General features: G+C 34.9%; 1 protein-coding gene across 5 annotated transcripts in view; it reads left to right on the top strand.

Moving 5' to 3' along the window:
• The window catches only part of LOC109085850 (trafficking protein particle complex subunit 9-like), a 201,821-nt gene that overhangs the window by 40,277 nt on the left and 144,155 nt on the right, over window positions 1-17,389 (top strand). For all 5 annotated transcript variants that reach the window (XR_006162617.1, XM_042776264.1, XM_042776263.1 and 2 more), the window contains one exon: window positions 12,070-12,155. Coding sequence is in view for 4 of the 5 variants with exons in the window: in XM_042776264.1 (XP_042632198.1) it covers window positions 12,070-12,155 (86 nt within the window). In the remaining variant the exon portion in view is untranslated. The remainder of the gene's footprint in view (window positions 1-12,069; window positions 12,156-17,389) is intronic.

The raw sequence follows: 17,389 nt of genomic DNA, 5'->3' as shown, positions 1-17,389 counted from the left end.
ATATAATAAAAGGACATTTAGCGTTTTTCAAAATCTATTCTTTTGTGAAAGTCATACAGGTTTGCATCAACATGAGGGTGAGTAAATGATGACAGAATATTTATTTTTGGCTGAACGATCCCATTTAGGTTCTTGAAATCTAAATTAGTGTTATTGCTGGATGTTGTGCATGTGAAAATGTGTTAAAGATATGCATTTGAATGTTTCTCTTTGTAATAAATGCGACAGACTCTACAGAAAGTAGTTCTTCACTTCACAGTCAGGACGTCACCACTCTTGTATTCCTCCAACACGGGGTCGTGTCTCAAATCCTCGAAGTTCCATTTTCCTCAAAGTAATTTGTTTCTTGCTTAACGGCTCCCACGCACTTTGCTGTGTGAAACAGGACTTGTAAACGAGCTGCATTATATGATCCTCCTTCTTGTTTGATGGTTACGAGCCCGCTTAATAACTTCTCAGAATGCCACAGGCAGGAGGGGATGTGTCACGCCTGTCTAGGGGTAAGCCGAGCACCCAAGGCTAACGGCACTGAGTCACACACTTTCCCTAACAGAAAAATCTTTGGGGCAATAAAAAATGTCACTTGTTTGTTGTTTTGCCATTAAGGCTCCATTGGTTTGAATATTTGATGTGGTGATGACGTCCCTGTGCCCCACACAGCTCTAAATTTGGCCAGGCTGCATGTAATGATCACCCAGGGTAACACTCCTCAGTTTAATTTGAGAACCGAAAAGAACATGTTTGCATTGATCTTGGATTGTGTGTCTGTTTCTAACTCTGTAGTGTTGATATGTAATGTAGTTAGTGTGTGTTTGTGCCGAATCAACAATGGATGGTGTTTTCTTTGCTGTTCTGTTGCTCTCTCTTGCCAGAAAGCAGTCTGACTCACACACACCAGATGTCTCTGGAGAGAAGACCTTTATCAAAGCTAACAGCCTCCAAAAAACACACACACACAGAGGCAGGGGTTGCGTGAGGTACATTTAGTCGTGCATTAACTAATTCAACAAGGTATACGTGCATAATTGTATTTGACTGATGAGACTGAAGTAGGAAATGTTTTTGAAGCATTTGCCTAATTATTTTGAGAAGTTATTTCTTGTGTGCAAATTGAATAAGGATGAGGGAAATCGCAAATAAACAATCAATTCTAGTTCCATTAATGAATCGGGAAGAAATATTGGGAACACATGCGATTCCTTTGCCAAATTATGAGAGAATTTCGTTCAAGCAGTTCTTGCAGAAAGTGCAGAAACTTTTTAATGACTTTGCATTGTCTTTTTTTGGGAAGGTGTAAGTGTAATCCAATAATTGGCCTTCTGTGGAACACAAAATAAGATATTTTTGAAACTATTTTTCCATTTAATGAAAGTCAAAGTGATGTAATGTCATTTTGGGCAGTTTTTGATTCAATAAAACCCGGCTCATCAAAACAATTTATTTTGAAATATTGATTCTATAACAACCAGCATGAATGTTTTTTATTTGCTAAAAATACTGACTCATAAGAATCATACCAATCTTTTGTTTGAGAATCAGAAATATCTTTGATTCACTAAAGAATCAGTCAATCTAAAAGGTTTTCTAATCCCAAAAAAGAACCCATTCATAAGAATCATTTGTTCAGGAATCTGGAATGTTATTGATTTACAAAAAAAGAACCAGCTCATGAGATTCAGTAATTCTGAAATGTTTTTAAATTGGTCAAATTAACTGGCTCATAAAAGTCTCTTCTTCAGGAATGTTTTTATCCACTTAAATAGGGGGTGGAAGATACTGGTTACTGTTTATATAATGCTGTTGATTATTTAGTGTGTTTTACACTCCTGGCTGTGCAAAAAAGAAATCTTACTCACATATTCCAGTGGTCCTGCGTGTTCTACAGTACATTATTTTCTTTCAGCGTTTAAACTCTAAACCCTTGTTTACACACCTGTGATTCAGTCTTTCAGACAACCCGCAGCTTTCTGGAGTGAAACCAACAGTTCGGCCCAACACGAATCTTGCACCTTTATCCGAATACAATTTCAGGAAGTTCCACTAGAATCTTCTCAAGCTTTGTCTCTCTAGTGCGTTGCTTTTTTAGAAAGTTTGACAGCCACCCTCACAAAAGCTGGCCTTGGGATAGCTTCTGTAAATTTTCGGGCATCTTGGTTCTCTGGACAGAACGGAGAGTGAATTGTCAGCACTGAGGGGCATTTAGCATTTCGGCGCATTCGTCTCCTCTACCTCTCTCATTTCTTCCTCTGATCAGATAAACAGCCATCTCTGCTCATCTGTCCAGCGCTGCGGCTGCAGACTAACAGAATATTTAATGCTCTGTGTAGTGCTTTACCTTCCACGTCAGATTCTATAACCGAGATTGATGTTTGCTGTAAAATAAAGGGGCTTATATAACTGGAGATGGGTTTTCCTATAATTGCACAGGCGGAGAATAGGTTTCGAGGCCGCCAAGTTCTGCCTTATTCTGTTTGCGTCTTGAATCATAAAATGAGAGCGATGCCTTTCTTGGCTACATAGGAAAGTCTTACCAACAGAGGGAGGGGAGATTAGGTCTCTCTTGACGTAAAGTCAATTTCTTTATCTTATGGAGTGTATGGAGTTTTGTGAGGTTAGTGATCAAAGTCGCAGAGTAAATTGTCTTCTCGAAATGCCATCGATTTTAAATCGAGAGATCATTATTTCTGCAGACTATAGTGCTCGATAAAACCACTAAACATAAGCAGACTTCTTTCATTTATAATAAAACAAATACAATTTATGTATTCAAAGATGTTTTGAGACTTATTGAGACTTTTGTTTACCTGTAACTAAAGCAGAATTCATAGCAACAAGCACCATGCTCACTAAGGGTGCATTTATTTGATCAAAAATACAGTAAAAACAGTAATATTGTGAAATAATATTCTAATTTAAAATAGCTGTTTTCTATTTGAATATATTTTAAAATGTAATTTATTCCTGTGATGCAAAGCTGAATTTTCAGCATCATTACTCCAGTCTTCAGTGTCACATGATCCTTCAGAAATCATTCTGTGTTGATTTGGTGAAAGATTTTGTCTTATTATTATCAATTATTATTATTTTATGAATATCAGTGTTGAAAACAGTTGTCCTGGATATGTGTGTATAATTAATAAATAAATAAATAAATATATATATATATATATATATATGGGTAGTGTTAAAGGCTCTTGCTTAACAACTTGTTATTGACGTCTGTTTGGGGCTCATTAGATGAAAACACACATGGTTGTTGGCTGTTTTGATATAGATGAAATATTCATTATTTTATCAGAAATGGATGCGGTCGACTCCCTTCAGAGCAGAAAATCAGACTTCAGCCATATCAGTGCAAACTCTCCAGCAGCACGATGGAAAACCCCAAACACTGTTCAATCTCAGCCCGATCCATAGAGCCAAAACTCATTTTCTAAATGTATGACTTGTTGTTGTCCCTGTGCGCGTAGAGGAACCATCTGCCTTCAAGCTGCCTCTCATACTGTGAATATATTTACTCTTGTACCCAGAGAAGAGACCAGCATCCTTCAGGTGTGTGTGAGATAGATGAGCCGAAGGGAAGTCTGTAGCTATTTTCGCTTGTGCTGGATATTTACGATTGGATTGACTTCTTCTCCCAGATGCAGAGAATATTCACTTATAGCAAATATGAAACTCTCAGCTTTGATCAAGATTTTGACTTCATTAACCTGTTGGGATTCAGTATTGAAACTCTCGTCCACGTTCACTCTGTTAGAGAGTTTCAAAACTATTTGCACTTTTTGATCAATTTAATCAAATAATGATTTCTGAAGGATCATGTGATACTGAAGACTGGAGTAATGATGCTGGAAATCAGCTTTGTCATCACAGAAATAAATTACATTTTAAAATATATTCAAATAGAAAAGGTTATTTTAATTTGCAATAATATTTGACGTTTTTACCATTTTATTGTACTTTTGATCAAATCAATGCAGCCTGGAAAAACATAAAAGCCCCCCCCTTCAAATCTTACAGATCAATTAATTGGTCCTAAAATGTATATATGATAATTTACTAATTTATTGTGATATGCACACTCTCTCTCTCTCTCTCTCTCTCTCTCACACACACACACACACACACACACACACACATACACACACACATGACCCATTCTATCTGTCAGTAACATAATTGGAGTGATTTTTTATGGAGTCTCTGATTATACTACAGAGATCTCTGCTGTGATGCAAGCCAGCGCATCTGATTATTTGATATTCGGTCCAAAAGGTGCTTCTTTGTATGCAAAGGCTGTAAAACTGCTGGTTATGAGCCAAACGATTCTTCCCTCATCTCAAGTCTGCTATTAACAAAACACCCAGACGCAATTTTAAATGGCACATTCAGAGATGAAAACAAGCAAGCTGCATTTAAAGATTCCCTGATGCCATAAAAACAAAGTTTCTTCATCTAAGGGCCTCACCATTAAAAAAAAAAAAATTGTAACTGTGTATTTTCCTTAATTAGTATTTGCTTTGAAAAGATTTTTCTGCATCTGTATTTCCACTTCTAACCACAAAGCCCATAATATGAAGTGCAGAATGGAATAAGATATTTATGCAATGATATAATAATTCATTTAAACAGTTGTTTTCTTGTATGCAAGTTCCATCACATCATCTGGGTTTTGTTCATCTACTTTTTCTTGAAGCCTGTATATTTGGACATTCTACTTATTTATCATACTGATTTTTGCATACTATATTTTAGCGATGCATGCATATTTGGATGTGGGGACGGTTTTTATACTTTTGTTGCTATGAACGAATGGTTACACATTAAACTAGATTGAAGAAAGTGTTTAAGAAATAAACACTCAGCAATATTAAAATGTAGTGGCAGCAAAAACAAAGTTTTAAAGTACAACAGGCCTGCGTAATTATCTCTGTGACATCTAGTGACCTTTTGTTCTCTTGCGCGTTATTCTGTACGATCTGATCTTAACTGTTCCTGTGGCAAAGCTTTAATCTGACACCCGGATCTGTGAGCTTGACGGGAACTAAGATAAAAGAATAGAATGAGTCTAAGAATGTACAAAAGGGTTGTGTATATGACAATCATGCCATTATTTCTGCAATGTAAGATCACTGTCTGAGATCACTCTGTAAAGAACATACGGTATTAGCATAATCAAGAACATATATATGCTATTAACAGTTGATAAAACATTACAATAATCCACAAGTAATACACACGACTCCAGTCAATCGGTTAATGTTTTGTGAAGCAAAAAGCAGTGTGTTTGTAAAAACAAATTCATCCAGACGCTTTTAACTATTTTCATGCCTTACAGTTGCATTTAGCAGATTATTGTTTACATTTTGCGACAATATAAGCAGTCAGTTTAGTGTTCATTAATGTGTTAAAGTCTTGATGGTTTGAAGGTTCTGTGGTGTTGGAATTGAGATCATGTTATTCCGGGTTTGAAGAGTGATGGACTCCAAAGATCTTATTTTGATCTTAGTTTTCCCCCAGCTGGAAAGTTGCAGCATGGCTGGTTGCAACTTTGGAGTCCTGCTGGGAGTAATAGCATTCAGTGCAGCATGTTACGAACCCAATGCCTAGCAGAAGAAAGAGAAGAGCAGTGGTTCACGGATGTGAGGCCTTTTAACTTCTATGGAGGTCACACCTCCAGGGCTCAGTGAGCCAATGCTGACTTAAACCTTCAGAGGGAAAGTTTACGACTCTTTCTCTTCGAGCATGGTATTTTGCATATGTAACTGGATTGGGTGTTGATGCAAAAGCTGTTAAAGATTCTTAGAATGTTGCTGTTTAGTCTAGCATTTCATGCATGCTTCCTTCAAGTGAGATGATTTTTATTAGCTAGCCCATGTTGATCCACCGTGGCTGCTGTCGGCACTATCGGTTCATGAATTCAACCAGCCGTGCTGCTTTTGCCTGGTGTAACTTTCTGAAAATAGATGCAGTAAACCGAAAAAGTACATGGTATCTGAATGTCATTTCATTTGATATAACATCCAAATGGCATCCCCAAATGAAATTCTAGATCTTCACTAACTTCACTTCATTTTTGCTTCAGTTTTGATTTTTTTGTTGATGAAGTCAGTGTTTTCATTTTCAGCACTAAGTCTACTGTTTTATAAGCAAATATTTCTAATCCAACGCATTGACATTTGGACATTTCTAAGTTTCTTCACTTTTTTGAGTCTGCTGTTTATGGATGTGCATATTTGTACTATATTGACTGGAAGCTGAGCTCTTGGGTGGTAATTGTTCAGCATTGTGGTTGTTTTGTGGTTTTATGTGGAATGAAGTATATCTCATAGGGTAAGCTGTGTTTTCAGAAGAGCCAAAGGGCAGATATCCTCTGGCTCTCAGCATGGACGGATCTCAGAAGCTGTGCAGGTGTCTGGAGTTGTGTGTCTTCCAGCGGAACAGCAGGAGGAGAGCGCTTTATCCTGTCTCCTAAATGGATGGCTATTGTAGGGAGAGAGATATCTCCTCCTCCATTACGCACGTAATGAGGCATTAAACACTCTTTAACATCTTTATCAGGACTTTGTCTCAGCCTGATGCTGTTTCAGCGAATATGGACAAATTAAAGGGGCCATATCAGTGGAAAGAGGAATTTTAATACTCATTATTTTTTTCTCATTCATTCATTCATTCATTCATTCATGCTTTCATGCTTTCATGCTTTCATGCTTGCATTCATATTTAAAATAAATAATTATATAATTAAATTAATAAATAAAATACTTAAAAATACATTTAAAATAAATACTGTTTTAAAAATGTATAATTAGTCATTTAAAAAAAGTTTATTTATGATTTATTTAAAATAATTTTAAATAAATGAAAATAAATTTTTAATGTAAATTGAAATACATAAATAATAATTTGCTTCAAAATTAATAATGAATAAATCATTTAAAATAATAATTGAAATTATTTAAAATAAATGAATAATTTCAAATAAATGAAAATAAAATTTATAATGAATACAAAAGTCATTTAAAATAAATAATTTAAAATAAAACATTAATCATTAATCATTGTTTATTTTAAATATTTGAGTTTTAAATAATAATTTATTTATTTACCTTAAGCATATATTTTTTGTAAATTGATTTCTTTGATTTCTTTTAAATATTTTTTAATATCAACTTTTGGTAATAACAGCAGTATAATACAGGCATTAATACAGTAATACAGTGCTTGTTTATTGGTCAACTTAATTCATTTATATATCATATTTTGCATGCATTTATATATGCGAATCTCGGTGTGTGTGTGTTATATGTGGGCGAACAGCTGCTCACACGCTGTGTGCGTGCTGATAATCAGCACTTTCTAACGAGCCAATTCATCTCTCGTTAACATTTGTTATGACCTGCAGGAGTTCCCACGTGGGGAGTTCTCACTCTTCCATGATTTTCAGAGTGTGCAAAACTCTTACTTCCCCAGATCTGCAATGTCAGGCAGGTCAGGCAGCGTTGCAGTTGGGAAGAGACCCATGGGAAAAAGGTCACATGGTGGACATATGTAGCAGCCTTTCAAAGGTTTTCTCATTTTCCCCACTCACTGTAAAAGCTCTGGAAGCTTCCTGACACCTGCAGATGGGTTTCAGCGATGCTGACAGGTGCATCCATATGTCTTTACCTGCCAAATCTCAACACCACTTAGAGCAGTTTATCGTGAGGCCATTCTCAAAAGGGCAAACATTTGACATGCTTGTGTATGTGGGATGGAGCTCTTACACCAGCAGATGTCCACCGCAGACCCAGCAGATCTCTGTTTGCTAAGCTTTAATGGACGACGACACAGTGTGGGCCTGTATAATGACTGTCGGCCTGCTGGAGAAAAACACACACCCAACCACAAGTCATATTTAAAGAGATTTTTGCACAGATACATATAATGTAGGCTAGAAGGGCTTCTTAATTAGTTTGTTCTGGCATTTGCAATTGCATGACCTTGGGCATGTGGGAAATAGCATATTGCCGCTTATTTTTGGAAGTAGTTTTAATTTGCGTACTGTATTTTCTGTATGCCATACTACAATTTTCCAAAATATGACGTACAGTGTATGCATAGCACACTCCACTAGGTACAGTATCCCACAATGCAGTGCTCTCAACTTGACCCTCTATTTTTTTTTTAAATGTGACTTTTTTTTTATGACAACTTAACTCAGAATAATCCATATTTACTTGCATGCTTCCACTTGTAGCATGCATTCATACACTCAGTGCTACATAATAGTAAACAGTTCTGCTTTTGTGTAGCTGCAGAAGTTTGAAGAACATGAATTTCAGCTTGATGTGAGTCATACAGAAGCGCTCCTCACTAATGTAGAACAGCACCGATACAGAATTGATGGTGAATCTCTGCGGAGGTTTCGTTTGGAGAGGTGAGTCAGCTACACTTGAGCAGGGTTTCCTGTCATCTTCAAGAGCAGCCACCACACGAGTGTGTGAGTCACTGTGGAGGGACGTTAATGCAGTGTGTGCTTGTGTTTCATCTGTACAGAGATCTGGATTAGAATAAAAACATTGACCGCTTTCAGGACTGATGACTGGTTGGTTATCTCAAGGGCTTTTCCTTTTAATTGTTCTTTGTGGGTCTCTTTTGAACGGCAGAGCTCAGTTAAACATCTTTGACATACAGAAGATTCTGTTCTATAATAGAAAATAATTACTTTTAGATTGTAATAATATTTCGCAATATTACTGTTTTACTGTATTTTTGATCAAATAAATGCAGCCTTGGTGAGCATAAGTATTGGAGCCTGTTGGCACCACAGAAAAAAATTAAAAAGGGAATTGCAGCTTTTTATCTTCAGCAGGGAATTCACACACACAACTTTCATCCCCTCTCTCTATCTCTCTCTCTCTCTCTCTCTCTCTCTCTCAAAATGGCCATATTTCTATCGTAAAACAGCTGACTAATATTAAATGATTAGCAACTTCCATCTTTTTTACATCACTCTTTTTCAACGTTAAAAGCTTCGTGCTGGAATTCGCTCTCTGTTCTGTGAACTGTAAACCCCACCTACTTTCATTTGATTGGTCATCTCAATTATTTTGACATTGACGAGTGCTGTTAGCCTGCTGAGGTGGACCAGGCTGAAAATATAACTTTTAAAGATTTTTGTCATCCTAACAACAAGCTCTGCATAATGCAGCAGATAAGTGCAAGAATTTCAAATATTGGGGGGACAGTTTGGCCATTTTTAATTATTGGGGGGGGGGGGGTGCATGTCCCCCTCGATGTCTATGGTGGTTATGGCCCTGCAATAAAATACAAAATGAAAAAAGTTAATTGCAATTTTTTATTTCGTAGTTGAGATTTGAGGTTTATATCTTGCAATTCTTTGTTTATATCTCACAATTCCAATTCTGTGTTTATATCTCACAATTATATGTTTATATCTTGCAATTATGCATTTATATATCGAGTTTTTCCTCAAAATTACAAAAAATAAATAAAAAAAAAAAACATTAACATCTTTGACATCCAGAAGATTTAAATGAAAAAATTAAAGGAAAATTTACTTGTTGGCCCCAAACTTTTAAACAGAAGTGCCTGTATATATATTTTATTGATACCTATATATGTTTGTTTCTCTCCTCCATCTCCCTTCCAACCCATTTCAACGTTTTAATGTATAGATGGGGCATGTATGATGTATCATACAGCCTCAAGTCAGTGTCTCCTTTAGGTCCTTCTGTGAAGAGCTCTAGTAAGGTTGAGTTGGAAGGGATTTCTTTCTTTCATATTCATCCACATCTCTCTACGTGGCATAAAAGAGTGTAACAAACCCCCATCTCATGTATCTAATAATTTTACATTTTTTTGTTGAGTTCAAGGAAATATTTATGATTTATCCTGCTGTTGATTAACTGAACCCTTGAGCCAACAAAAAGTTTTCCTTTTCAGGTGATTTCACTTAGTCTGAACAAACTACAGTATTAATATGAACCAAAACAAACCGTGATACTGAGGTCAAAAGAATTGAGATGGCTGTTTCATGTTGACCTAAACTGGCAGATTTCAGACTCAACAGGTGGATTTGTCTGTGTCTCATTGCTTTGGCTTGGTACTCATCCTCAGAGCCTCTGCTCTCCATCAGCAGTGCCACGGGGCCTTTGTGTGGCATCCAGCTCAAATGAAATGCTAAAACTGCCTCATGGGCTTCTCCCTTAAGGGGGGTATTGCATTTAATTGGCCTGGCCTGGTCTTTCCTGTCCCCTTCTCTTCATTTCAGAGCTCTGTGCCGTCTTCTGATGCATTCATCATATGGAAAACCATCTCCCACACTGGGCTTCATAGCATCTATAATAAAGAGGCTCCTTTTTCAACCCTACTTTAATTTCCCTCAGGAGTGTAGCCTGGCGTTTACCCTGCGTCAGTTCAGTGTAGCCCAACAGTACCTTCACACTGGATTTATGTACCAGTTTCTTATAGATTATTAGATTCCTGAAAAATACAGTGTTTGGAAGAGAAAATCCATGATGATTTGGAGACAATTGAAACCATTTGCCCTTAACTAATATGGTTTCTTTCAAGGGAGGAAAGGGGTGGCCATTACTTCTCACACACACACAATTTTTTTTTTTTCATTTTTAATTTAATTTTTTGTTTACTTTTTTCTTTTATTTACTGTTATTTATTTACTTTTTTGTACTCATTTAATTAACATATTTCTATTTTATTTATTCTTATTTAATTTATTTTATTTTATTTTATTTTCTGATTAACTTGAACTTACATTTACTTTTATGCACTTGTTTATTATTTATTTTAGTTTTCTTTTCTATTTACAAACATTTATTTGTTTACTTTTATTTGCTTGTTTAATATTTTTCTTTTTTATTACTTGATTTACTCATTTATTTACTGGTTAATTTTATTTTACTTTATTTATGTACTTTTATTAGCTTACCTTTATGAACTTTAGTAATTCATTAATTTGTTTTATTTCCATATTTTATATGTTTACTCTTATTTATTTTCCTGTTTAATTTTTTTATTATTTATTTTTTTATTCGTTCATTCATTTGATCTGTTATAGTTATTTTTGTTAGAAATTAAACGTAAAATTGATTTATCACGATTTATCACATCCAGAATAAAAGTCTGTGTTTACATAATATATGTGTGTGTTCTATATATATATATATATATATATATATATATATATATATATATATATATATCGATATATATATATATATATATATATATATATATACACAGTATACACACATATATTATGTAAACACAGACTTTTATTTTGGATGTGATTAATTGTTTCTTTTTAGTGTGAAATACACAATGAACTCCAGATTCGTGGAATTTATGAGAAATGTCAACAGTAACCGTATTTCAGAGGCGACAGACGAGAATAGATACAGTTGGTTTTCATTCTTTGAAAATAATTCATGCGTTCTAAACTCCATATGGCCTTCAGCGGCGGATGATTATTAGTCTGAGACGGGGCTCTGGTTAATTTGAGCATGAAATCTGCGAGCATACTGTAGATAATACAGTGAATACATCTCCTCCCCAGGGAACGAGGGGCCATTGTTTGGAAACGTTTAATCGGTATCAGACTCTGTCTCTGGATTAATGGAAAAGCTCAGTAGAGTAACTCCAGTCCACTAGCTTCCAGCTCTGAAGGATTTACTCAGAAACAGAGAGCAAAATTCAGCTGAAAAGAGTCATATAGTGTTCCTGTTGCTTAACTCGTAGCAACCATGGTGCTAAAAAAACACCAAGGTCATGGGTTTGATTCCATATCTTGCATCTGCCAGACGCATGAATGTAAATGTAATATGAGGTCATCTTTTTGTACCCCCAAGTAAAATAAATATTTACAATTGCCGCTGGCTGTTTAATTTGATGTGATTTGATAGAGCGGTGCATGCAAACGTATCGATCAGGCCTGTCAACATCAATGAATCTTCTTATGTTTAAGAGCTGAATGCTTTTCTTTCTTTATGCATTTATACAGTGTGCTGCTTTTCACTGATGTGTGTGTTTGTGTGTGTGTTGCAGATTTCCAGTGGGTGCAGGGTGATGTGTGTGAGGTGCAGTTAATGGTCTATAATCCGATGCCATTTGAGCTACGGGTCGAGAACATGGTAAGTGATTTGATATTACAAAATGAAATAAGAAATATTATAATTTTATTTGTAATTTGAATTTTGTTTTTGTTTGTATTAATTTTTCATAGTTTTTTGTTTTATTGTAGTTTTTTTTTATATCATTTTTATTTTTGTGTGTGTGTGTGTGTGTGTATATATATATATATATATATATATATATATAATATATATATATATATATATATATATATTATAATATATATATATGAGATTGAAGTTTTATTCATAATTTCATCATTTTGTTTTTTTACTTTTTGTATTTAATATTTTATTTTATGTTTATATACAATATATGTTGTGCGCTATTTTTCATTGTTTTTGTTTTATTGTTCTTAATTTTATAAAATATTTAATATTGTTTTTATTTTATATTTTTTAATTATCTTATTTTTCATTTATAATTACATTTTTATCTTTCTTTTTGTATTTTCTTTTCTTTGTATCTTTCTTTTAGTTCTTTTTGTTTGGTTGTAGTTATTTTTATGAAATAATTTTTATCGTGCATGTATAAAATTCTAAAATTAAGTAATAATTAATATAATTTGTATTCAGAATTTTAATTTTGTTTTTAATTATGTCAAAAATTATTTTATTTATAACTTTAAATTAGATTTTTTTATTTTTGTGTTTCATTTTGTTTTACTGAAAAATTATGTTTTTCTGTCATACAAATTATTATCTGTACAGCCAAAAATGATGGAGCATTTTAAGTTCTCATCACTGCTATCAGGGAAAAATGCAACTGAATGCACTGACACATTTTTGCAACATTTCACATCCGGAGCATGCCTGTGATGCCTTAAAATGTTGGTAGGCAGCTTACTTATTTTAGAACAAAATTCGTATTTTATTTCATTTATTTATTTTTTACTTTTTGTAATTGAACATGAGGAAAAGGTAGAGAAAGAGAGAGGGAGTCCATTATACACACTCATATCTTCATCTTCGTATGGAAGAGTGTAAGAGAATGTAAGAGAATTATAGATTTTATACATGATCACTATATCTGAAGCATATAAAAGTGGCATTGAGCACCATGGAGATCTCTTTAAAAAAATTAATTGCTTAATTTATAGAGGTTTTGTCACTTTACAGTACATGGCATTTTGCTCTCAGTGAGGAAAGAAAAATTGTGCTGGAAACTGCACCTAGTGGACATGGTGTTTTCATTGTGTTTGTTTGTGATTTGGGCACTGCGCTGAGCAATGGGATTGTAATCTTTTGTGTTTTCCTCTTTACATATTAACTGCACTTTAGAATTCGACCCAGACAGCTGAAATAAGACGCTGCCCCTTATTGGTGGCTTGAGGGCCACTTGGGCTGTAGAAGGTCACCATGACCTGCCCATAATGATAGTGGAATGGAGGCAGAACCACACTGAAGAGATGGCTTGGGGTTACAGTGTCTTCTTGGCATTATAATGGGCCACTCATATGAGACCCAATTATCAGAATCCAGCCATGTGGAGACGCTCCTAAGAAACCAAGGTAATCGTGTATCATACACTGACTCCTCTAGTGATGCTTTGCTGTCTGCTCTCTACTTAGACAGCTGCCTCCTGAGAGGCTGGTCACATTGGACACGTTCTCTCTTTCAGATTTAATTTGATCGATTGAGTTCTCTCGTTTGGCATTATTGGGGTGCCTCAGATTTGATTTGATTTGTTATTTTAATTATGGTAATAACAAAGTGTCTTAGAATTTTAGAAACCTTTTAAGGCAACTCAGATTATATATATAATCTGAGTTTTTTTTTTTTTTTTTTTTTTTTTTTTTTTTTTCTCTTAGGTATTATTGAGGTGCCTTAGTTTTAGTGCTTTAGGTGCCTTAGTAATTTTATTTCATTTTATTAAATTTTTTTTTTATCTTAAGATTTTTATAAAATGTAAAGTAGATTCTGTTTTATCTTGTATGTATTTTATTTTATTTGTCTTTTTTATTTTTATTTGATTTGTTTTTTATGTGTATTTTTTATACATATTTTTGTGTTTTACTTTGTATTTTTTTATTACAGTTATTTTTATGAAAATTAATTTAAAAATATTATTTTAAATTATTTAGCTCACTGCCATACATTCTTAACATTTCACATCCAGAGCATTTCTGTGATGCCTTAAAACACTGGTAGGCAGCTCACTGAGTTTTAGAACAGAGCTATATTTGTATTCCCCAAAGGACCTAACTGTAGAGACAGTCTTTTAGGAGCAATTCAGGGGTGAAGTTTTTTCCGCAAGGGTAGGATACTGATGGAGAAGGTCTGTGATTATAGTGACTGTTGGACTGAATCTACTGTCTTTATGTTAGCAGCTCCGATTCATAACCATTAGAGCATCACACCCGCAGACACAGGGCACAGGTGTGCTCTCCAGCTAGAGGTTAAACTCCAATACAGAAGGCTTTTTTGTCCTTTCTCACCAGGGATAGACTTAACTGTAGATGTGTGTGTATTTGTGTTAAATGAAAAATGATTGCATAGGTGAGTTGTGATGTTCCAGACATGCACAGATCTGCCCCAGATGGTATCAGCATAATACCCGGCATAACTCCTCTGCCAGTAATAACCTGATTTTTAATAACCTAATTTTTAAATTAAATATAAAACGTGTGCGCGTGTATATATATATATATATATATATATATATATATACTGTATATTTATATATTAGGGGTGGAACGGTTAAACTTTTTCATGGTTCGGTTTGTATCACAGTTTTAGAGTCATGGATTTTGGTACGGTTCGGTATGTGCTATGTTTATGGAAAACTATAAAACTATAAAATAAGAATATAACAAACAAACAAAAAAAACAACAAAAAAAAAGAAAAAATACAAAAAAAAAAAAAACAGATATTCACATTTTTTATGAAGTACTACCATCATTAGTTTTTAGGTAGGCCTACAGAAATTGAATAAAGTAATCAAATAATGTAAAATGTAAAAACAGCAAAATGTAAAAAAGCATTGCATATTTGACTGTATAAATTAAAGATGAATCTTTAATAAAGTTATTAAAGCTATTCAATCAAGAGCAATGAGTGATTTTTTTGTTGTTGCTGTTCGATTAATATTAAGACTGTCACTTTAAGAGAAAGCACTGATCCAGTGCACTGATCCAGTATGTTCAGCCAGCTATGTCTGCTATAGGATACTTATCAAGACGGGCATTTGGACATAATTTTTGTGTGAATTTGTCCATTCAAACACAATACTTCCGAGAGCTTAATATTTGCATGCATTCTGAGGCATGGGTTTGCACCTTATACAGTCGATGGTTTGCACACTTCGGATGAGCACATGCAATAATCTTCTCACTACTCACGCGATCTCGAGTCCTCTGGCTCTTAAATATATATATCTAATGTCAATTCATGAGACTGCTTTGAAAATATTTATCTTCTAGGCATTAATTTCATTTACTCTCGGTGTAATTGAGTGCTTGTGATTGTGTTACAGTGCATTTGAAAATGGCTTATATAATTTTTGTCTGGCGGATCTGGGAAAAAAGACAAAAAAAGAAAATATTTCCAGAGGGTCTTTGTAGCAGCCAATGAAAGTCTCCCGTTAGACACTTAGACCACAAAAGGAAAGAACAGGACTGTGTTTCCCGAAACCTTCTTAACGCTACGTCATTTGTAAGTTATACCTTAAGTTGTACCTTTACATTAATATTTGTTTCCCGAAATGTTCTTAGTTGTGTATACCTTCTGTAAGTCATTTGTTCGTAAGGTTAGTCTGGACCACTCTTAGCTATACCTTATTGCTATTCACAGTTCACGCCGCTAGTGGCCACCAACACTGCAAAAAATCCTACACACATTTAAAACTCTGTCAAAAAAAAAAACACAAAAAAAAAAATATTAAAAATCAAAATTTCTAAAATACACCCAACAATGCACAATTAGTGTTCAATTAATTGAAGTGTTTTTATGCAAAGAATAAAACTGTCATTATACTGATGGTTGTTTTTTTTCCGTTATAATATACACAGGCACATCGACTAACAAACAATTAGCCAGCACATAATTAGGAGTCTATTTAGAGGGAATTAATATGATGGGGAGTCTGGTCAAACTATGGCAGCGAGACAGCGAATAGTTGTCCTAAATCAAAGATGGCTGCGTCCACAGAGACAGTTAGTGTAGGCTATGTGCACTTTCATAATAATTTTTCGTAATACTGTCAGAATAGCTACCATGTCAAAAGATACAATTCTACAAAAATTTGCCTGCCACAGGAGCAAATTCAGCAGCTTTTATAACTTGTTGGTCCAACTATGTCAAGACAAAATCTACGGAGCTTACCCCTAAGCCCCGAAATTCAGCTGCTGGCGGCTCTCCGTTTTTATGCCGTGGGGAGTTTTCTGGAGGTGGTTGGTGATGGATATGGGCTGAATAAGACCTTGGTGTGGCGGTGCGTTCATTCAGTTACAAACATCCTGCTCCATCACGCCACCGATTATACAGCCTATATGCCTTTAGCCAGGCAGAAAGTGATGGAGGCACATCAAGGCTTCCATGCCATTGCGGGTGTCCCGTGAGTAATTGGCCTTGTGGACGGGACACTTATCCCTATCTCCAACCCCATCAGTGCTCAACCAGGCCTCCATAATATATATAAACATGATAATAGAAATTACCCTTTCAAAAGCAAGCGAATCCAAACATCCAGTTAATGTAGCTGGTTAAGGCAGAATACTTTTGGCTGTGATGTTGCAGGTTCGAACTTGCAAAATTATACATACATATATACTGTACACACACACACACACACACACACACACACACACACACACACACACACACACACACACACATATATATATATGATATCCAAGGTAGCATTTAGTTTGAAATTTGGATTATTATATAAATGCAGTGAGCCCCGATAAATGCAATTTCTTATTTCTAAAGTGCTTTTTTATAATAAACATCACTTTCTCAATACTTTACCCACTCTTTAACGCAGTGAAAGAGCTCCTGTAGTGAACAATCGATTCACGGGCCATCGATATTAACCAATTCAGCACCACCGCCATGGACAGCACCTGCTAACGTCGCACATAAGAAGGTTTACCTTAAGCCACATCCTAAGGTATAGTTCAGGGAACACACCTAGGAAAGGTATACCCCTAGTTAAGGTGTACCTTCAGAGTCTTCGTAGCTCGCTTAGAGACAACGTTATCGGGAAAAGCAGCCCAGATCATTAGCATTA

The sequence above is a fragment of the Cyprinus carpio genome, chromosome A19, assembly GCF_018340385.1.
Source record: "Cyprinus carpio isolate SPL01 chromosome A19, ASM1834038v1, whole genome shotgun sequence".
Classification (NCBI taxonomy): domain Eukaryota; kingdom Metazoa; phylum Chordata; class Actinopteri; order Cypriniformes; family Cyprinidae; genus Cyprinus; species Cyprinus carpio.
Note: the sequence above shows the minus strand (reverse complement) of the source record. Positions and strands in the feature narration are given on the sequence as shown.